Source organism: Oncorhynchus mykiss, chromosome 24 (assembly GCF_057628025.1).
Source record: "Oncorhynchus mykiss isolate SJ-2025 chromosome 24, ASM5762802v1, whole genome shotgun sequence".
Lineage (NCBI taxonomy): Eukaryota > Metazoa > Chordata > Actinopteri > Salmoniformes > Salmonidae > Oncorhynchus > Oncorhynchus mykiss.
In genome coordinates this window covers 13,498,036-13,521,897 of record NC_143045.1, presented here as the reverse complement: position 1 = coordinate 13,521,897, position 23,862 = coordinate 13,498,036, and the positions used below count along the sequence as shown (strand labels likewise).

Sequence of the window (23,862 nt, the reverse complement as noted above, 5' to 3'; positions counted from 1 at the left end):
TCTCGATCCTATCCCGATCCTATCCCGATCCTATTTCGATCCTATCCCCATCCTATCCCCCCACCACCTTCTTCAAAACAGTTTTTAATTGCATACAGTTGAAGTAGGAAGCTTACACATAGGCTGGAGTCATTAAAACTCGATTTTCAACCACTCCACAAATTTCTTGTTAACAAACTAAATCAAAAGAAATCCGCCAAGACCTCAGAAAAAACATTGTAGGCCTCCACATGTCTGGTTCATCCTTGGGAGCAATTTCCAAATGCCTGAAGGTACCACGTTCATCTGTACAAACAATAGTACGCAAGTATAAACACCATGGGACCACGCAGCCACCATACCGCTCAGGAAGGAGACGTGTTCTGTCTCCTAGAGATGAACGTACTTTGGTGCGAAAAGTGCAAATCAATCCCAGAACAACAACAGAGGACCTTGTGAAGATGCTGGAGGAAACCGGTACAAACGTATCTATATCCATCGTGAAACGAGTCCCATATCGACATAACCTGAAAGGCTGCTCAGCGAGGAAGAAGCAACTGCTCCAAAACTGACTACGGTTTGCAACTGCACATGGGGTCAAAGATCATACCTTTTGGAGAAATGTCCTCTGGTCTGATGAAACAAAAATAGAACTGTTTGACCATAATGACCATTGTTATGTTTGGAGGAAAAAGGGGGAGGCTTGCAAGCCGAAGAACACCATCCCAACTGTGAAGCACAGGGGTGGCAGCATCATGTTGTTTGGGTGCTTTGCTGCAGGAGGGGCTGGTGCACTTCACAAAATAGATGGCAACACGGGGAAGGAAAATGATGTGGATATATTGAAGCAACATCTCAAGACATCAGTCAGGAAGTTAGAGCTTGGTCACAAATGGGTCTTCCAAATGGACAATGACCCCAAGCATACTTCCAAAGTTGTGGCAAAATGGATTAAGGACAACAAAGTCAAGGTAATGGAGTGGCCATCACAAAGCCCTGACCTCAATCCTATAGAACATTTGTGGGCAGAACTGAAAAAGCGTGTGCGAGCAAGGAGGCCTACAAAGCTAACTCAGTTACACCAGCTCTGTCAGGAGGAATGGGCCAAAACTCGCCCAGCTTATTGTGGGAAGCTTGTGGAAGGCTACCTGAAACATTTGAACCAAGTTAAACAATTTAAAGGCAGTGCTACCAAATACTAATTGAGTGTATGTATACTTCTGACCCACTGGGAATGTGATGACAGAAATTAAAGCTGAAATAAATCATTATCGCTACTATTATTCTGGCATTTCATATTCGTTAAAATAAAGTGGTGATCCTAACTGACCTAAGACATGGAATTTTTACTCCGATTAGATTTCAGGAATTGTGAAAAACTGAGTTTAAATGTATTTGGCTAAGATGTATGTAAAATTCTGACTTCAACTGTATCTGAAGTGCAAGCTATTGTTAATCACTACCAGTTCACAGGCACTTTCCCCACTGCACTGCTATGGTGAAACCACTTCTGAAGAAAAGTCATCTAGATTCTTCAGTTCTTAGAAATGTTCAGCCAATCTCTAACCTTCCATTCTTAAGAAAAATTCTGGATTAAATGGTTTTCAAACAGCTACGTTCTTTTTTTCAATTCCGATCTGGTTTTCAGGCCCACCACAGCAGAGAGAAAGCCTTAGTTAAAGTGGTACATTATTTTTGTGCCCACACAGATGCCAAACAGCTCTCTGTCCTTGGAGTACTGCATTCAACACTATTGAGCATGGTGTCCGGTACTATTCCGTTTATATATGTCACCCCCTTGGCAGCATTATCAGAAAGCACAGCGTTTATTTCCACTGCTATGCAGACGACACACAACGTTACATTTTTATGTCACCAGAGAGTTTTAGCTCCACGGATAAAATATTAGACTGTATTCGTGATTGAAGAACTTTGATGACTCACAGCTGAACCAACTAAATCAAGACAAGACTGAGGCAGTTATTGTTGGAGCCAAAGCACAGAGAGAGAGAATCTGGCTACACATTTCACCACCTGAGGAACATTGAGACCTGAGACTCATCCATGCTTTTATTACAAACAGGTTTGACTACTGTAATGCTCTCCTGTCTGGTCTACCCAAGAAAGCCATTGGTCAACTGCAAAACAAACAGAATGCTGCAGCATGGGTACTGACCAAGGCCAGACGGAGAGCACACATCACACTGGTTTTAAGGTCTCTGCACTGGCTGCTTGTGAGTTTTAGAATTTATTGTAAGATTCTTCTGTTGGTTTTTAAATCAATTTAAGATTGTGCACCCCAATACATGTCTGCATTATGGCCTTTTAACTATCCCAAAGCCTAGGACCAAAAGGCATGGAGAGCCAGCCTTTAGTTATTATGCCCCCAGACCGCCAGAGAACCTGATTGGAGCCGAAACTGTGGACATTTTTAAAAGAGATCTTAAAACAGACCTTTTTACCTTTGCTTTTCCTTAGGGTGCTTTTTAGTAGTTCAGTTTTTATTGTTATTCTTTTGTTTTTTACCCTCTTATGTTTGTTGTGTAGTACATATTTCAGTTTTTATTTTCATTTGTATTTTTTCCTGTGAAGCACATTGTATTGCATTCCATTCTATAAAGTTTGATTCGATGTCAGCTTTTAACAACGCTTTTAGCAAAGTGAAGAAATGCACTCTTGACAAAAAGTCTATGGTCATGTCTCTTTTATGCTCACAGACCTGGTGGTGTAGCAGGACATTACCGTTACTAGTGACCGAGAGGTTATACTTCCAATCCCATTGAAGGTTGAGTCCTAAGTGTGGTCACAGTACAAAATGGCACATGATTTTTTTACACTAATAAAAGTCAGAATAGAGCGGCATACTGCCATTTTATAGAAATAACACCTTCAAGTTGTTGTATTTACTTTAGGCAAAGTGTAAAAATATAGTCTTGGCAATATATGTATAGCCAATCTCAGTTATGTCCACAGAACTAGGGGAGTCGCAGGAACTTGAGGTAGCTAGCAATCAAGGGGTTGCGAGTTCAATTCACAAGTGAGGTTCAGTCCCAAGTAATCAGTGTACAGCAGCATACTGTCTTCTAACGTTAGCACCTTAATTTAGCTGTAAAAATACAGTAACTTGTAGATTTACTGTATTTTCACCGCAACTACACAAAAGCATCCAGGGGACCATGACACAACGTTCTACAAATGTTCTTGGAGACGTTCCTGGAACAAGCCGGGAACAAGACAAAAGCATCCAGGGGACCATGACACAACGTTCTACAAATGTTCTTGGAGACGTTCCTGGAACAAGCCGGGAACAAGACAAAAGCATCCAGGGGACCATGACACAACGTTCTACAAATGTTCTTGGAGACGTTCCTGGAACAAGCCGGGAACAAGACAAAACATCCAGGGGACCATGACACAACGTTCTACAAATGTTCTTGGAGACGTTCCTGGAACAAGCCGGGAACAAGACAAAACATCCAGGGGACCATGACACAACGTTCTACAAATGTTCTTGGAGACGTTCCTGGAACAAGCCGGGAACAAGACAAAACCTGCAGGGGACCATGACACAACGTTCTACAAATGTTCTTGGAGACGTTCCTGGAACAAGCCGGGAACAAGACAAAACATCCAGGGGACCATGACACAACGTTCTACAAATGTTCTTGGAGACGTTCCTGGAACAAGCCGGGAACAAGACAAAACATCCAGGGGACCATGACACAACGTTCTACAAATGTTCTTGGAGACGTTCCTGGAACAAGCCGGGAACAAGACAAAACCTGCAGGGGACCATGACACAACGTTCTACAAATGTTCTTGGAGACGTTCCTGGAACAAGCCGGGAACAAGACAAAACCTGCAGGGGACCATGACACAACGTTCTACAAATGTTCTTGGAGACGTTCCTGGAACAAGCCGGGAACAAGACAAAACATCCAGGGGACCATGACACAACGTTCTACAAATGTTCTTGGAGACGTTCCTGGAACAAGCCGGGAACAAGACAAAACCTGCAGGGGACCATGACTGTTTAAATTGAATTAATGTCAATTATGCATTTTAAAGTAAAGTAACATATTCTTAATGACAGTTCAAATGGGTTTTCACGTGTAGTTTCATAGTATACCATGTTAAAATATTGCATCCATATGTTGTCACATTTATTTCACATGAGATCATGTTTCCTCATGTGCTCAAATGTTGTCACATGTAGTTTCATGTTATCACATGTTGCACATGTTACCACATTAACTTCACATAAAATCGTATTAAAATCTTTGGTTTTTAATGGATGTTCAAGCATAGTTTGTATTCAAGGTCAAATCTGCTGCTGGGGGTTGTTGTTGCCTAGTTTTGCCAATACTATCTATGTGTGGTAGTATGAATTTCTACTGAAAAGGGCAAGCCCATTTCCATGGTATTTTGCTATTTAAATAAAACATAAAAACTCAACTTAAAGACCTGCTCCTGATTCCGACTCCAGCTTGGCCAGCCCCTGCCTCCTACCTATTTCATAACTTATCATTTCGCTGGCATGCCTGTGAGAAGTTTCCAGTAAATCGGCAGTTTCATGATTCTGTAATACATTAAAAGGTTGCTGGTTGAAACCAGCCAATGCTAGCTTGGTGTTGTTGTATCGTTGCAATGTTACAGTTAATTATTTATTGTGGCCTTACAGTAGTTCACTTTAGTTGGCCTATGAGCTGTTCTTCTCCCCACTTTCATTGTGTTTTCATTAGTAGCTGTAGGACACATAATACACTCTTTAAAAAAATGGGTTCCAAAAAGGGTTCTTCGGCTGTCTCCATGAGATAACCCTTTTTGGTTCCAGGTAGAACTCGTTTGGGTCCAGGTAGAACACATTTGGGTTCCATGAAGAACCCTTTCCACAGAGGGTTCTACATGGAACCCAAAAGGTTTCTGCTGTACCTGAAACCAAAAAGGGTTCTACCTGGAACCAAAAAGGGTTATCTCATGGAGACAGCCGAAGAACCCTTTTTGGAACCCTGTTACCTAAGTGTCACACCCTGATCTGTTTCACCTGCCTTTGTGATTGTCTCCACCCACTCCACATGTCGCCCATCTTCCCCATTATCCCCTGTGTATTTATACCTTTTTTCATCTACTGCTTTTCCCAGTCTCTCTTTTTCTCGCCCTCCTGGTTTTGACCCTTGCCTTGTCTGTCCTGACTCTGAGACCGCCTGCCTGACCACTCTGCCTGCCCCTGACCCTGAGCCTGTCTGCCTGACCACTCTGCCTGCCCCTGACCCTGAGCCTGCCTGCCTGACCACTCTGCCTACCCTGACTCTGAGCCCGCCTGCCTGACCACTCTGCCTGCCCCTGACCCTGAGCCTGCCTGCCTGACCACAATTTCCTGCCCCTGACCCTGAGCCTGCCTGCCTGACCACTATGCCTACCCTGACTCTGAGCCCGCCTGCCTGACCACTCTGCCTGCCCCTGACCCTGAGCCTGCCTGCCTGACCACTCTGCCTGCCCCTGACCCTGAGCCTGTCTGCCTGACCACCCTGCCTTCCCCTGACTCTGAGACTGCCTGCCTGACCACTCTGCCTGCCCCTGACCCTGAGCCTGTCTGCCTGACCACTCTGCCTTCCCCTGACTCTGAGCCTGCCTGCCTGACCACTCTGCCTACCCTGACTCTGAGCCTGCCTGCCTGACCACTCTGCCTGCCCCTGACCCTGAGCCTGTCTGCCTGACCACTCTGCCTTCCCCTGACCCTGAGCCTGTCTGCCTGACCACTCTGCCTTCCCCTGACCCTGAGCCTGTCTGCCTGACCACTCTGCCTTCCCCTGACCCTGAGCCTGTCTGCCTGACCACTCTGCCTTCCCCTGACTCTGAGCCCTCCTGCCTGACCACTCTGCCTGCCCCTGACTCTGAGCCTGCCTGCCTGACCACTCTGCCTTCCCCTGACCCTGAGCCTGCCTGCCTGACCACTCTGCCTTCCCCTGACTCTGAGCCCTCCTGCCTGCTGCCCGGTACCGTTGCCCCACCTCTGGGTTACTGACCACTGCCTGCCTTGACCTGTCGATTGCCTGCCCCTGTTGGATTATTAAACCATTACTAATTTGACGTTGTCTGCATCTGGGTCTTACCTGATAAAGAGTGCATTTCGAGAGAGAAAATCTTCAGATCTCCTGTCTCCAAGAAAATGTACCTTTTAGGCAGTTCTCTGATGTTGTTGTAATAATGTGACAAATGCAACCTAGATAGGCTATTTTGCTTCAGATGTTTATTGGAAGAAAAATAACATTGTGAGTGGTCCACTGACTGACTGCTCGCCTGGCTGCATGGCTTGCTGCTTGATTATACAGTAGGTACTCTTCAGTGGAAAGCTGTTGTTTAACCAATATTAACAGAGAAAGTCCCTCTCATGGCACCATTTATCATTGTTCAGCCACAGAATGAGGGAGTGAGGCACTGAAGGGCACTGAAGGGTTTCAATCCAACTTGATCAATAGTTCATTTATGAAAATGAATTCAGAGCGTGTATGCAAACGTGTGTGTCCATTTTACAGTATCCCAAAATTGCTCAAGTTTCACAGGTGATGTCTTGTTCACAACGTAGAAACCATCATAAGTTGTACAGTACATTGTCACCCTCACAGAGTTAATCTAGTGAATAATCTAGAATAATCTAGTGATTCACAAATCTGTGGCTAGGAGGTGGAGGTCTTGCCTAAGTGTTGTGCGTTTGAGACCCATGGCTGATGTCTATGAGTGGGAAGATGACAGAGGATTATCAGGGAGAGTGTACTCTACAGAATACTCTGCCATGGGTATTATGGTACTTGGAAACAGTGTAGTATTGTAGCATTTTTCAGTGTGTCCAACGGCAGATGCTGCTCAGGTGCATTACAAATGATATTTAGCTCTATGAAGGAAATTATCCCCATAGGCATCACACACTTGTTGTACATTTGTGAAATCCTCTGTGACATGACGTGTATTAGCCTACAGAGTCACTCGTACAGTAACTGATTTGCCATAACTTGTTTTTAAGAAATTTGTCATCCGTGAGACTTCATCTTTCTTGGGTAGAAAGAGGGGATTTCCCAACGGTTGTACCTTCTAAACTATCAATATGAACATCCTCCTCAGTGTCCTCTAGTTGTCCGTCATGACCATATTAAACATTACAGAACACCTATGATTAACATTTTATCAAAAAGAATGCATCACTCAGACAGACGCACAGAAAATCTGGTTTATCTACAGATAAAATAAAACATAAAGTCAATGTCTAAAAACTGCTGTCACTTTTAAGTAATCAAGGGCAAAAGGTAGTGCGTTACAGTGAATAGCAAGACGTAGTGGAAAACGTCAATTATTAGCAGTTAAAGTATTTGGCATAGTGTGGGGCAATTTATGTCATTTATGTAATTCGGTTCAAGTCCACCGTTACCTGTGTTGTATACACAACATGCACAAAGGTATGTGGACACCGCTTCAGGTTAGGGGATTTGGCTATTTCAGCAACGTGTATATAATTGAGCACACAGCCATGCAATCTCCATAGGCGAACATTGACCTGTACTGAAGAGCTCAGTGACTTTCAACGTGGCACCGTCATAGGATGCCACCTTTCCAACAAGTCAGTTCTTCAAATTTCTAGCTGCCCCGGTCAACTGTAAGTGCTGTTACTGTGACGTGGAAATGTCTAGGAGCACCAACGGCTCAGCCGCGAAGTGGTAGGCAAGACAAGTTCACAGAACGGGACTGCGAGTCCTGAAGCGCGTAAAAATCATCAGTCCTCGGTTGGAACCCTCACTACGAGTTCCAAACTGCCTCTGGAAGCAACGTCAGCACAAGAACTGTTTGTCGGGAGCTTCATGAAATGGGTTTCCATGACTGAGCAGCCGCACACAAGCCTAAGATTACCATGCGCAATGCCAATTAATCACGCTTCACCATCTGGCAGGATCTGGGTTTGAGAGATGCCAGATTTTGTGGCAACAGTTTATTTAACCATTATTTAACTGGGCATGTCAGTTAAGAACAAATTCTTATTTACAATGACAGCCTAGGAACAGTGGGTTAACTGCCATGTTCAGGGGCAGAACAACAGATGTTTTACCTTGTCAGCTCGGGGATTCAATCTAGCAATCTTTCGGTTACTGGCCCGTACACAATGTGAGGTCCATACAGAAACAGTTTGTCGAGATTGGTGTGGAAGAACTTGACTGGCCTGCACAGAGCCCTGACCTCAACCCCATCAAATACCTTTTGGATGAATTGGAACACCAACTGCGAGCCAGGCCTAATCGCCCGACATCAGTGCCCGACTTCACTAATGCTCTTGTGGCTGAATCGAAGTCCCCGCAGAAATGTTCCTACATCTAGTGGAAAGCCTTCCCAGAATAGTGGAGGCTGTTATAGCAGCAAAGGGGGTACCAACTCCATATTGATGCATGGTTTTGGAATTAGATGTTTGACGAGCAGGTTTCCACATACTTTTGGTCATGTGGTGTAGATACTTGTAGGAATAGTTTTACAGCTGTGTTTCTTAACTAAATTGTACAGATAACTATCAGAATATGTACTGTATATTGATTGACATCAACTTACTTCCTGCAGAACAGGTTCCTTAGAACCCTTTTTTCTGTATTTGCTACTCATTTACTCACTCAGACCTGAAGTATATCCTTCCCACACCGGGAAGAACCAGGATAGTTGAAGACCAAAACTACAAATCTATTGACATATTCCATCCCAAATCTCCTGTTGTTGACCATTATATGAAGACTATCAGCTGTGCAAGCATTTCTCTAAACTTTACTAAGTGATTCTTTCAAGACGTCCGAAGTCACCCACATTTTGCTCCTGGAGATATGCGAGGGGCTATGTAGTGCCTTATATCCTCACCTGTGTTAGACCCTAGACTTGTTGATCCCATGGCAGTGGGGTTGAGTGGCGAGTAGAAGTGTAAGGTAAATGCACAGCCCCTGGAGCAGACAGATTGTGTTTGTTTTAGCAGGTCCTGGCCTGCTGCAGCTCTCTGGAGAGGTGGCATGTACACACAGGCCGTAAGAACTAGCACAGCCCTCACTTGGCCTGACACACACACACACACACACACACACACACACACACACACACACACACACACACAAACACTGCTCTGGGTAATCTCATCGATACTGCCCTCACACTTTACAAACATGTGCACACACACACACACACAGTACATGCATACATACACACATACACTTCGTTCCATCTACAAAAATCTGTTAGTATTATCTCATTCATTGCCTCCTGAATAGACAGATGTACTATCTTGATCAGATATGTTCATCAATACACATCGTACACATTGAATCCTGATGCCACTGAATTTGGGAATGTATCCTCATACAGTACTTAAATTCAGTATATAAATGTATATATTAATATTATATGGTAGAGACAGTCACTCATTTTTATTCCAAGATTGATCGTTAATTTTGGTGCTTTTGTTGCCTCCTTGTGGTCGTATGGAGAAAAGAGATCATACCGATGTTGCTTACCAAATTTAGATTGGCTCAACTACCTGTTATTATATGTTTAAAGCCCCTAATACAGTTTACACTTCCACCAATGACTTTGACTATAACCTTTGGGCTGAAACAGATACATTAGCTTTACCTTGTGGGCATCCTGAGGAAATTCCCTCTCAGCTCAGCAACATCATGTTACCCCCTCACTGCTCTCCAGCAAGTGAGTGCATGTGACATGGAGACAGGGGCTGAACCGGGGATTAAGATGGTGGGTAAGAGAGAGAGAGAGAGAGAGCGACATACAGAGGAGGTGTGTGTGTGTTCATGTCTGTGTAATTAAGATGTTACGAGTTCCATTTTCCTCTCGGTTCATACTTTTCCCATGTCATCTTCATTTCTGATACCATCAAAACAAAATAAAAACGCAGTGCTGTCCAAGTTTCATTCATATTTCTCTCTCAGAATTTATATTAATCCATTGTTCATATAATGAACCATCAGTTCCAGTAAACTCCTCTGCTTTGTTGAGGGTGTAAGCACTTCTAAATCTAGACTTTACATGTGAGAGAGGAGTAAGTACATTGTCCTAGGCCTACAGAGTGTAAACCCCAGTGTTAAATGGACTTGACATTGACTAGTAGAGATACAGGAAGATAAGTATCACTTTCTCTGTTTTTTCAAGAGTCCTCAGTATCCCTACACAGGAGCAATAGCTACAGTGCCTTCAGAAAGTATTCATACCCCTTAATTTACAGAATTCCACATTTTGTTGTGTTACAGCCTGAATTCAAAATATATTAAATATATTTGGTTTTCACCCATCAGCACACAATACTCCATAATGACGAAGTGAAAACATGTTTTTAAACATTTTAGAAAATATATTGAAAAATGAATGAAGAAATATCACATTTTCATCAGTATTCACATCCCTGAGTACATTTTTTGTAAAAGCCCCTTTGGCAGCGATTACAGCTGTAAGTCTTTCTGGGTAAGTATCTAAGAGCTTTAAACACCTGGGATTGTGCAACATTTGCCCATTATTCTTTGAAAAAATGTTTCAAGCTCTGTCAAATTGGTTGTTGATCATTGCCATAGATTTTCAAGTAGATTTAAGTCAAAGCTGTAACACGGCCACTCAGGAACATTCACTGTCTTCTTGGTAAGAAAGTCCATTGTAGATTTGTTCTTGTGTTTTAGGTTATTGTCCTGCTGAAAGGTGAATTAATCTACCAGTGTCGGTTGGAAAGCAGACTGAACCAGGTTTTCCTCTAGGATTTTGCCTGTGCTTAACTCCATTCCCTTTATTTTGTATCCTGAAAACTCCCCAGTCCTTAATGATTTCAAGCATACCCATAACATGATGCAGCCACCACTATGCTTTAAAATCCGGAGAGTGGTACTCGGTAGTGTATTGTATTGGATTTGCCTTTTTTTTGTATTACTTTAGTGCCTTGTTGCAAACAGGATGCATGTTTTGGAATAGTTTTATTCTGATCAGGCTCCCTTATCACTCTGTCAGTTAGTTTAGTATTGTGGAGTAACTACAATGTTGTTGATCCATCCTCAGTTTTCTCCTATCACAGCCATTAAACCCTGTAACTGTTTTAAAGTCACCATTGGCCTAATGGTGAAATCCCTGAACGGTTTCCTTCCTCTCTGGAAACTAAGTTAGGAAGGACGCCCGTATCTTTGTAGTGACTGGGTGTATTGATACACCATCCAAAGTGTAATTACAGTTTTTTTTCCAACTGCTTACACACAAAATCTTTTCATGTCACACGATTTTTGAAACCTCTCACTCAAAGTGCAAAACTACACACCATATATCCAAAACCATAAGCTATTTCTCAGCCTTTGACTCAGTTGTCAATTGCATAAAACACTTTTTTCAAAACACTACACACAATTCTCTACCTAAAACACCAAAATCTAACAGGAAGTGGCTTGCTTTCCTTTTCCAAACACAACCAATCAAAATGCTACACTTATTCACCAGGTCACACACACACACTCCTCACATGTGCAAACACTAATATCTTAACTGATCACTAACCAATCACTGCTTTACTGTAGTATAGGCCTATAAATAGGTCAAAGGTCAGATTACCTGTTTTGAACAATGGATGCCAACAATGGACAGAGAGCAAGAGGAGTAGGAGGGAGAGGAAGAGGAAGAAGAGGACGGGGGCAAAGAAGAGAATGAAGGAGAGCCATCTATGATGAGATTAGGGCAACACTTGTTGATCATGTGATCAAGCACAGTTTGACCATGAGAGAGGCTGGACTGAGAGTCCAGCCCAACTTGAGTCGATTTACAGTGTCGTCCATAATTCGAACCTTCAGAAATGAGAACAGGTATGCAACTATAGCCATCCACTTACTGCACTGCAATGAATGAATGAGGTTGGTTATCATGCTGTACTACATTTTTTTGTACATTGTTTACAGTTCCTATGCTGAACACATACTGTGTTTGAATTCTGTACAGAGTGGAAAGGCAAAGACATATTGGAGGACGAGTACGCTTGTTTACGTATGTACAAGAAACTGTCATTATAAATATGGTTTTGGCCAACAATGCAATTAGGATTCGGGAGATAAGACAGCATATCTTGAATAATGACACCATATTTAATAACATCAATGCTGTAAGACTGTCGACCATACAACGCATCCCCCAACGGCACCGAGTGACAATGAAACAACTTTACAAGGTGCCATTTGAGAGAAACTCTGACAGAGTCAAGAATATGCGACATGACTTTGTAGAGGTATGTATGCAACACTACTTCCAGTACTTCAGACATACCATATTTACTCATCTGTATATCCTTTTGTCTGTTACAGAGAGTATTGGAGCTGGGTGCCCATGTAATTCGCCATGAATTTATTTATGTGGATGAGGTTGGCTTCAACCTCACCAAAACCAGGCGCCACGGAATAACTGTAATAGGACAGAGGGCAATTACCAATGTCCCTGGACAGCGTGTGGGTAATATAAATGTGTGCTGCCATCACTCAAAACGGGGTTCTCCATCACAATGTCACACTGGGTCCGTACAACACCGGCCATATGCTCACTTTTCTGGATGCAATTTACACAATGCTTGTCCCTGATCCAGATCAGGAGCCTGCTAGATTTGTGGTTTTATGGGACAATGTTAGTTTTCACCGGGCTGTTCTGGTCCAAAACTGGTTTGCCACCCATCCACAATTTGTAGTTTTGTACCTACCCCCATATTCACCTTTTCTAAATCCCATAGAGGAATTCTTCTCAGCCTGGCGCTGGAAAGTGTATGATTGCCAACCCTATGCCCGCATGCCGCTTCTCCAGGCAATGGAGGACGCATGTGGGGACATAGAGTTTGTTTCTACATTGCATTGGTGTTTACAGTGTACTTGTTACCCCTCTCAGCAGATTACTTTCACTGTAGAACATTGTATTGAAATGTAGATATAAGCCTATGAAAGACCAAAGAGCTTTAGATTTAGAACAACAGTGTTTACATGGTATATCCAAAAATGTAGTATTATGAAAGCAGTGTTTGCCATTTGATGCAAATGCTTCATTCTGACATGTGTTTATGGCATTTTGAATGCAGTGTTACATTTTGAAGGAGATGTGAGGCATTTTGCATTTTGCGTGTGCAGTTTTGGGAATTGTGTGTAGAGTTTTAAAGAAAAGGAGACAGTTTTGAAAATGTGTGTAAGCAGTTGGAAAAAACTGTAATAACTTCACCATGCTCAAAGGGGCATTCAATGTCTGCTTTTTATTTTATTTTCACCCATCTACAAATAGGTGCCCTTCTTTGCAAGGTATTGGAAAACCTCCCTGGTCTTTGTGGTTGAATCTGTGTTTGAAATTCACTTCTCGACTCAGGGACCTTACAGATAATTGCATGTGTGGGGTACAGAGATGAGGTAGACATAAACAAATGATGTTAAACACTATTATTGCACACAGAGTCCATGCAACTTATTGTGTGACTTGTTAAGCAAATGTTTACTCCTGAACTTATTTAGGCTCGCCATAACAAAGGGGTTTCATACTTATCGACTCAAGACATTTCAGCTCTTAGATTGTTAGTGTGTGTGTGTGTGTGTGTGTGTGTGTGTGTGTGTGTGCCCGTGTGTGCCTGTGTGTGTGTGTGTGTGTGTGTGTGTGTGTGTGTGTGCCCGTGTGTGCACATGTCTGGGTAGGTAACTGCACGTGTCAGTCTAAGAGGCCAATGAGCATCTTCCTTTGTGAAAAAAGAAAGCAACTTCTGAGGGATACAATGTCAGTGCTACAACTCAGTAATCCTCAAAATACATCATGGTGAATATAAATGTTTATTGTAATCAAAACACTCATTTTGCTTAAAGCCACAGAACACCTCTGTGATCATTTGAAAACCCCTATATAACAGCTTCTTTGCATCAGCTATCTAAATGAAGCCATACTTTGCATCAGTCAGTGCACTCATTCAAAAGCCATGGGAAGAAAATAGAATGAACAGTGATAACTCCTAGACAAGTATGTAGGACCAGCTGGAACTACAGAATTATCCCACCATGACAATGTAAGTTACAATCTATTGATTATGTTCTGGTCAAAATTATAGCAACTGGTAACATGTCATGAAGGTTACAATGGATATGTCAAAGCCTGGAAATGTTGATTATATGTGTCTTTTGGACAACATTGTGTGTGTAGCCTATTGATCTATCAGTTTTTGATGGCTGTAAGGCAAAGTGTTGCATTGTAACTTTCTACTAAGAATTAGAGATGATTGAAAATCGGTTTACGCCATTGTTTTCACTAGTCTAGCATAGAGCAATTGAATTGTCTTATTTTTTCCATGACTTTAAATAGAAAAAATAAGAACTCCCAAATTAAGATAATGCTGATGGGTGCAGACATTGTAAGATTAATCATCACATTTTTGAGAGAACAAACTGCTAAGAAAGGGAACATGAGGTCTCGTACTGCGTTGGTGGTCAGTCAACCTCTAAGTATTTGCAGGTGTTTCCTATGCATTTCCTGATATATCTAGTAGACTTGCTTAGTTCAGTTTCAGGGTTGGTTTTGAAAGGCTTAATTTAGGCATCAGATTTGTGCAGATGTGCTCTATGCTAATTTGGTGTGACGGCTACAAAGAAGAAATCTTTACTCGTCAGTGTTCCAAACGGGACATTATTTGTCTTTTTACCTAAACATGCAAACACCATCAGATAGAATTCATAGCAAGCAGAGCACTGGATTAACCAGATTTGATGAAATATAGCAGAACAGATGAACTTGAATGACATTCACTCTCACAGGATGGGTTGCCAATAAGAACTAACTTAAAGCCACACCCCTAATAAACCACTAATCTGAGGCACATTTCACTGCTTCTATGGCTGTATGCACTACTGCCATTGTATTTGCTCAATTAGCAAATGAGACAGCTCATACTAGTATGACGGACCCTTTAAAGCAACACATTTCACCTCCCCGTCATCACAGTCAACACACCTATGTTTGCTTTAAATTAGCTTTAAAAATGCTACATTTTCTCTCAGCCTCATGGATGGTTAAATGTGTAGAATTGCAGGAAATTAGCTTTAAAACAGCAACATTTTCTCTCAGCCTCATGGCAAAATGTGTAGAATAGCATGAGATTAGCTATAAAACTGCAAATCTTTCTCTTTGTCCCATGCATCAACATTTCTGAAGGCTTTACGAGGGGGAAAGCTGATTCATGTACAAGACTGTGCAGCAACACTTACTCTGTTGTAATCTGAATTAGAATTTAAAGTATGTAAAGAAAGTAGTAACTATCAATAGTCACTATTTGAATTGTGTGGATAATAAAACATTTTAGCGCAAATTCCTTAGTCCTTATATTGGTACCATTCAAGTCCTTTACTGGATCTTTGTGGACACTGACAGCTGTGTTTAGAGTGTAAAAGAGTGTAGTAGTCAAGCTCTCAGTCAACGTCAGTGGAACGTTGGTGACACTGGGACCACTCAGGCAAACCTGTGGTTGGAAGAGATGTGACATCACTTGAGGTTTTGTAGCGGCTGTTATAAAGCAAGTCACTGAAGCCCATCACTCACTATGATTCTGTGTCAAACTCACATCCTATTAAGAAAAGTCAACCAATTCAACAAATTACTCAGAGCTTGAGATATCTGAAAGCCATAGAGCATGCACTGGAAGAAATGTAAGTACATGATCCTTTTAAAAATTGAATCGAAATAGAAATTAGAAACGTTGACACAAACGTTGTGCTATGTTCCAAAACATTATATTTTTACCTCATCAATGTGATCAAACATTGCCAAACAGAATCATTTACATTTTTGACTATGGTATGCCAACATCTTATTGCAGGGACAGTAATAGCAGATGACTCAGTGTCAAGTAGCCTACCTCCTCCAACTAACCAGTCATTCTACAATATGTACTGTAAGGGGGTGCTGTGGAAATGTCCATATGATTACTACAAGACAACAACACTGAAAACTATGGCACGTAAATTAGTATTTTGCACATTGTCATTGAGGGTCAAAAGTTGGGGTCAGAGGTTGAGGGTCGTAATTGATACATCATCCCTTACAGAAAAAGGATTTACTATTCGGTATTCAGTAAACCGTTCAAGTTGTGTGGCGACATGTTTCAGGCCAGTGTTGATGGATAGTTTCCTCCAAGCCTCGTCACCTTTTTTCACCCTAGTGTCATGGTTAAGATGATTTACAGTGGTTTTTTTTTACTTAGAAAGTCGTTGTAAAGCAACAACACAGGAGCCATAAGACTTAAAAGGAATAGAAGATTAGGTCTTTGTTTGGACAGAGGGATTTTTACATTCATTAATCTGCGACAGGGATGGTGTTAAAGTAGCTCTTTGAACCAAATCCTAACTTGCAATCCACAATTTTAACTAGAGTAACTTTCTACTTCAGCATATAGACATGCAGTGAAAGGGCTAAAAGCAATGTTGTCATCACTGGAGAAAGTTTTATGTTTGGAAAGAGGAAGACAATCATTTGGAGGTTGGCTATAATCTTGATATGCAAAACGGCCCAAACACCACACCACTGTAAAACATCACAGCTGCATGGCTTCCTCTTTTGTACAGCTTGGAATCTTGTGTGTGTCTAAGTGCGTTCGGCGTGCGCGTGTGCGTGTCATTGTGTTCATGAAGACGAGGACTGAATTCATCATTCTTTTTCAAGTTCTCTTAGATCTTCATGTGTTTCATGTCAATTAAATACGGAGTTTTTACTGCTCGTTTTCATACTAAATGTGGACACCGCCTTCAACATAATTCCCTCACACTCGCTCAAACGAATTTCCATTTGTACAGCTTCTGGTTGCTCCAGTTACATTGAGAGTTTATATTCACCCACCCATAGGTAGTGGAATATAATAATGCATTATAGAAAATAAAAAATACTAAGGTCCTCCAAAACAAAGAAACATGTTATTCAGTTTCATTGTGTTATAGCTCATTGCTTTACCTTCCATTGACTGTTTGTAACGGTATGACCTCTGAGTAATCCTTTTGTACTGTAGCTTCCTTTCCCACTGACATGCATGTTATACATGTGGTTACTGCTTGTCAGAGCCAACAGCTTTCTCAGAGGCTGCACGAGGGCTGCCTGCCTGCAGTACAGACACACTTAGTGTAATTAAATGGATAGTTGACATTTTAAGTTTGTGCTCATCTTTTGACTTGCCTAAAGTATTACTGTAAGTTCATTAGCTGGTTATTTAATAAAGTGTCATTGTTTGGATGAAACAACAACTTCTTACTGTAGTTAAGTTGAAAAAAAGATACAATTCAGAAATATGACGTTGTTTCTGAATATTTAGGAACGTTAGCTGGCTAACTCATTGATCCTGCTCCAGGTGAAATAACACATTCGGAATAATCTACTACACTGGGAGGAGTTACAGTCTTTTGCACCACAGTAATTTAAGTGTAAATGTAGGAGGACATTTAGTGCAGTGTTGATGGGCTCATTGAGTGATATGCAGGAATGGGGGCTGTACTGTACATTACAGGGGGAAAAGCATTCTTTGCATGTTCAAGGATAAGAAGTCAAGTGGCACTACCTTATTTTCAATGAAGCTTTGTGAAATATAGTACAATCTATTTGCTAGAGATAAGACGAAAGGAGCATTTACTGTAAGAACAGACAATGGCGCCGTTTTTCAAATCCTTTACGACGAAACCGTTTTCCACCCAATTAATTTTGTCTGGTTGATTTTACAAGTCATTTAAAAAAGGCTCATTTGTGATCAACAAAGGGAAAAGCAGGCTGTTTTCCCCCCACAGCGGTACACTTCAAGGTGAATTTCCAGTACATTTTTGATCGAGTGAGCCAGAGTGGCTGCTGACATTAATTACAAGGCCACAACATTCCACACCTCAGTATGCAAACAATGGTCCCGCCACCCCGGTTTTCCTTGGAAGTCCCTTATCTCAGTTGTTGGCCATGTGACAACATATTAGTTACTCTCGATGGCTCAGGAGCGCACATACTCACACACACATGCACACACACTTTCACCTAAGGGCTGTAATGTCTGCTAGTAATTGGGCCTCATACAGTTGAATAATAATGTGAAGGTCATTTAAAGTTGTTATTTGGGTAGAAAGTTCAATCAGCTGACTGTTCCATTGCTGGGGGGGAGGGGGGAGGGGGTAAATCAATCTGATATAGATTTAGATCTGGAGAGGAAAGTGGCAGGACTCACTCCAGCTAACAACACAGCCAGATCTGAGCCAGAACGGCAGTATCTGAAACCATAGGGCCTCCACCTCTGCATTGTAGATCATCATCAGTCTCTAGACACCTGACAACAGAAACCGGTTCCCACGATTTCACACACCTTGGTCACACACATGTGCACAGACAATCAGTGTCTTATTGTATGTGACAGTCATTTTTAAAGACAGAGTTTTTTTAATAAAAATGTTAAAACCTGGTGAAATGGATAAGTCAAATACACAATATGATATTCCTTTCCTTAGTCAACCAAATTTGAATTAAATAAGGAACATTTCTATGGACCAATTTCATGAGCCTAAAGACCATGATTTTTCCCTCACTAAAATATAAGCAATTGAGTTCATCTGCAGATGCCTTACCTTAGTTGAGTGATTAATTGATTCATTCAGTCACTGAGAAAGAACAGGGAGTTTGTCCGATAGTGAGTCAAGGTTATAATCAATGTGCATTAAATATCTACTGGCACATATCATTAAGAGAAGATGATTCATTCAAAAACAAATTCATTAAGTGGGAGTTGACAAAGGTAATAGAAGTGAACTGGTAGCAATTCAACTTCCAAAATATCCTTTTCAACAATGACAACAAAGCTGCTCAAAATGTACGTCTCGCAAGTATTTTTCATTCACGCTTAGTTATAAACTTCTGAATGCGTTGTCATTAACGACATGTCTATGGTAAAATGCCTCCCTCTATTTGAATGTATCAACATGAAATTATCTATAGCCTATCAAATTGACAAATGCTTTGTCTGTAAAAAGATGACAGTTTATATAGCATGTGAGTATGTGCTGTTCTCATGTTGTTGAAAAGATTTGTTTCACAATAGAAGTGCGTTTCAAATTCCAACTTGGCCTACTTAAAGAGGTCCCCACACTCAGGTCCAGTTTCATTTCAAGCTAGAACTTGCAGAATGTCCGAGGTGTTTCGGTGTCTCTTAGTGCCTACAGACATAAGATTGCTGGGTGTAGCACACCTGAGCTTGAGCTTCTTCTTTTGTTTCTATTGTGTTCCTTCCTGTCCACATATGCAATCAGAACCACTATCGGTGGTGCAAATCACATCTATGACACCTCTTCTTAAAGAGTTTTCACTGAACTTTTGCTTCTGTGGGTGCTCTCGAGCCAAAAGGTGTCTCCTAAATGGACAGAAATATTGTCTTGAAATGACCTCAGGACAGAAAGTGACACACCTCCCTACCACAACCATGAGGCAAACAATAAGCAACTGAACCTCCTTGTTACATCTTTAAAGAGCAATCAATGAATAATAGAGTTCTGTAGTTGCAGACTTAACCCTAAACGAACACAGATATAAGCTAACTGCCAGTTTCTCCTTTCTGTGATTGGCTCTATAGCTCCTTCCTCAGGGCAGCCTGATGAAAAGCCATACCAAGGAGTGCGAGTCCGAGACCCAGTCAAAGAGTTGCTGAGGAGGAAACGAGGACTGCTTCTCCACAATGCCAAAACAGTGCCCCCTAGAGCGGTGAGGGAAATATAACAAGAACTATGAAATGAGTGTGAGCCTGTCATCCTATAATAGAGAATTGAACAAGACAGAGTAGGAGACAAAAGAGAACAGAGACCAAGTCAGCGAAGCCACAGGAATGCCATTTGAAACATTTTTGATAAGTGTCAAACTAAATTGTCAACCTGTCAACCTAAGGCGTCAACCAGAATCTTTAGCATTTTTTCTTGTCTTTACAAAATGCCCTAAAAACGAGAGAGAAGACCTTTCGTTGGGCTGGACATGCACAACGTCAACTGAAAGGAGCCTAGAGAAGATTAGATCAGATTCCACGGCAGGGTAGATAAAGGGGATTTTATCCTTATTTAATACAGGTGTTTTTCCATGACAGTTACAACATGGCTGCAGGGCTGGGCACAGGGCCTATGCAAATCAACTCAGCCCAGCCATGCCAAGGAGCCCTCTTACCAACCTATGAATTACCTCTGACAACACACAACACACACACAGTAAGGCATTCTCAACACTACACTCCAAACACACAGGCCCTGATGAGATGGAAAGGTAGAGGGCCTGTTAAAAAAATAAGGGATAGCCAACTAAATGGACTGTATTACTTGATAGTCTGTAATCTCAGAGGTACTTGATAGTCTAAAAACAGAGGTTCTCAGAGGTTCAGGGAAAGGTTCAGCAGATCAGTAGAAGAAGTTGGACTGAGTTCAGTTTTTTTGACTAAATGTGTAGTATTTGTCTTTAAAATAAGATAAACGCAAAATTAGGTTAAAGATGAATATGTCATAGAAAATATGACACACCTTTTGCAACAACAATTAAGCAGTAATTCACGGGGGGGTGTGGTATATCAGCCAATCAGCATTCAGGTCTCTAACCACCCAGTTTATAATATACAGTATACAATGTAGTTCTCCAGCTTGGCAAGTGAATGTGCATGCCTGGATTCAATTTAAATGTCTCCTGTTCTAGAACTCTCCTGCCATTCTACTGTTTCCTTCCAACTTCCATAGAAGTCTCACACGCAGGCACACACACACGCACACACACACACACACAGAGACACACACACACACGCACACACACACACACACACACACACACACACACACACACACACACACACACACACACACACCAATGGATATAATTGACTCATTATTGGAGTGTGAAGTAATAAAAGTTAATGCACTGTTCTACACACACAGAGTTTAGGAACATGACCTTATAAGCCAGTGGATTTGTAGCTACTGTTTAAGTGACGTTGGCATTTAAAAATATTCAGATCACTCACATGTACACCTGGGGTTTACCATTGGTAATGTACATTCAGCATTTGATTGTAAAATCCTACACTTTACAGCTCAAATACCATTGTAAGTCAGCTTGAATAATAAAGGCTTTTGGAGTTAATTTAGATTCCTTTCCTTCAGGTAGATTTATCATTATATATTTTTCACAGGTTGGGGTACTAAACAACAACTTGCCTTCATATGCACAGCTTGGTAAGTGAATTAGAGTATATATTCCCATCATTACTTTGGATGATCAGTTTAAAGCTGTACGTTACTATTGGCTACTAGTGCTAACCCATTATGATATCCACATAGGGACTTCCGGGTTTGAAGTGGCTAGTAGCCTATCCAGTGACTCCTCCACAGTCAATGATGTCGGCCTCTGTGCAGGTTGGATAGCCCAGCCTGCAGCTACTGCTCTCCAGCCCATAAACCATTGGTCTTACCCAGAGTACCTCCAGCAGCATGACCCCACCACCTCAACCACCACCACCCTGCCCCTCACCACTGACACGTACATGCAGCCCATGTGTCCCAGCTACACCGTGGTGGGCCCATCCTCCATGCTCACCTACACACACACGCCTCTCTTTACCAACTTCGGGGTGAGTGAAAGAGCAACAAATCTTGATCATGTGCCAACTGAACTGTAAACTCTGTAAACATTGCATCTTGTCCACAGAGCATAGGGCAATACACATTTACCTGTACAAACAAGTTGTAACACAACTGGGTTTTGACTACTAACACATCCACTGTTGTTGGTCCAGACCCTAGCACCAACATCCACAGCCCTACCACAAGTGGACCTCCAGGACTCGGTGCTGACTTATATCCCGTGGGCCCAGCCGCTAACCACCATCCCTTCATCGGGTGTGCAGTTTGCCTCTCACCCTGCCACTCTGGCTGGGTCTCAGCTGCTTCCGATGTCCATGCCAGTGACCCCCACCATGCCCCAGCAGGACCCTCAGCCCCAGCCCCTGGAGCAGCACCCTGCTGGGGCTGAAGAACCCAACCCTCTGGAAAAACTTCTTGAGGACCAAGATCAGGATGACAAATACACATATGTGAACAGTTCCTCAATCTTCATCCCCGGTGTCTAAGATATATCAGTGTTGCAGCCAGTCGTAAGCATTAATGAAATGCTTACACAATGCTTATGAATGTGTTATGTAGGTACCCCTTATATTTCTATTGCTCAGAATTCAGGTTAATATAGAGTATGTTTGTAGTTATACTATCCTTTATGTTGTAATGTACATTTAAGTACTGTGAATTGCTTTTTTCATGATGAAAAAGGGGACAGTGTAGTTTTACTAGTTCTAATATTTACTGAACAAATGTTTTGCTGAAGAATAACTGCTGTCATGTATTATAGATGCTTTAACTGAAAGACAGGCCTTGATTGATATGTCCCGAATCATGCTAAAAGTTGAAATGTATTTTTTATTTAAATTACTTGTAAGGTGTTTATTTATTTTAAGTACCTCATTTCTGACAGCCATAATCGAATACAGTTGTTTTAAAAGTAGTTTCTCTTGAGATGTCTATTCAAATATTTGAAATCATTTCCTAAAGTCATTCAATTGTTAAATCAACCCGTGATGAAAAAGGGAACAGTTTTGTAGTTTTACTAGTTCTAATGTTTACTAAACCAATACTTTCCTGAAAAATTAACTGCTGTCATAAAATAACTGCTGTCATGTACTATAGATACTATAACTGAAAGGCAGTTAAATCAACCCATATCTGTATTTATCCAGGGTCTGCTTTGAAGAGTATTTGGCATAAAACATGAAAACCTCCTCTCATTTCCTGTTGCCTTGCTCTCTCTTGCTGTTATTTTTTGAAGCAGAAGTTGGAAGTTATGGCTGTCAGTTAACTATGGTACAGGAGTGGGAAAGCCCATGGTTCTCTGTTTATCTGGCTTTCCCATCAGTGTCTCCCCTCCGCTCTGCAACCCACCTGCCACACCCACCTGAAGCATACCAACTACTGCAGGTTTGAGGTCCAGCAAGACTGTGCGCTTGTGTTCTTTCAGTTTATTGGTTCATGTTTGGAGAAATGTTGTATACAGAAGTGTTATGTGTGGTATGTTCAATGTAAAAAATACATTAAAAAGCCATGTAACATTACAGTATTTAGAAATCCTGAAGCGTCTGAGGCTTCAAAATGTATTATGTCAAACATATTATGTCAATAATTGTCAAACCTCTACTGTTTCTGTTTATTTTGAATTAAAGTTCACCTATAAATTAATTTTAATGCCATGACTCAATGTATTTTTAATAGGATATGAATACATCTCAGAGTGGCCAGAGCTGACCGTTCTAAGGCCTCATAGGATAGGCACTGAATACAACTATTCCAGAACATTATGATTTTCAGTTGAGGATAAAACAGAAAATGATATCTTTATCTTATCCAAATGATGTACGATATGAAACACAGCTAGCAGTGGGGCATAATAAAAGTGTTTGAAACTTGAACTAAATCATCAAGGGAACCACAATCAGTCTTATCTGTCAAAGGAAAAATATATTTTGCACATCTTGAAAATCGATGGCCAATGACAACGTGCTCCATCAGGCCATCAACTTCTTATATCTGTTATAACATGTATTAACGCCCTTAGGAAGATGTAGTGGATCTGAGGAGACAGGGTCGTGACCTACCTTGTAGCCTCTTTCTGTTTGTGATTGCATTTCTTTATAGTACTTAAGAAAAAAAGATGACAGCAATGTTAGGACGATATGGCATTAGTGCTGAACTATTTGATTCGTATCATAATGCTGCCAGTGTATATCCTGTACCCTCTTAAGAATACTGCACCTTTAATGTC

At 41.5% G+C, this 23,862-nt stretch overlaps 1 protein-coding gene across 6 annotated transcripts; it reads left to right on the top strand.

Moving 5' to 3' along the window:
- The first annotated feature begins 13,908 nt into the window (after nucleotides 1–13,908).
- Nucleotides 13,909–23,277, top strand: pou2af1 (POU class 2 homeobox associating factor 1). Of its 6 annotated transcripts, none has more exons than XM_090219125.1 (5): nucleotides 13,909–14,041; nucleotides 19,604–19,731; nucleotides 21,188–21,230; nucleotides 21,411–21,625; nucleotides 21,791–23,277. In XM_090219125.1, exons 4-5 carry the CDS (start codon nucleotides 21,539–21,541, stop codon nucleotides 22,121–22,123), a joined length of 420 nt encoding a protein of 139 aa, XP_090075251.1. In that variant the 5' UTR covers nucleotides 13,909–14,041; nucleotides 19,604–19,731; nucleotides 21,188–21,230; nucleotides 21,411–21,538; the 3' UTR covers nucleotides 22,124–23,277. The 6 variants fall into 6 exon arrangements, with proteins under 6 accessions (XP_090075251.1, XP_090075249.1, XP_090075250.1 ...); XM_090219123.1 differs by having other exon boundaries at nucleotides 21,336–21,625; XM_021582290.3 differs by lacking the exon at nucleotides 13,909–14,041 and adding an exon at nucleotides 15,539–15,671.
- The last annotated feature ends 585 nt before the right edge of the window (nucleotides 23,278–23,862 follow it).

Excerpts from the sequence above, each read along its gene's own strand:
- pou2af1 (XM_021582289.3), top strand. Across the intron at positions 19,732-21,187 it reads AAACAGTGCCCCCTAGAGCG|GTTGGGGTACTAAACAACAA; the intron begins GTGAGGGAAATA and ends TATTTTTCACAG. Across the intron at positions 21,231-21,335 it reads GCCTTCATATGCACAGCTTG|GGACTTCCGGGTTTGAAGTG; the intron begins GTAAGTGAATTA and ends ATATCCACATAG.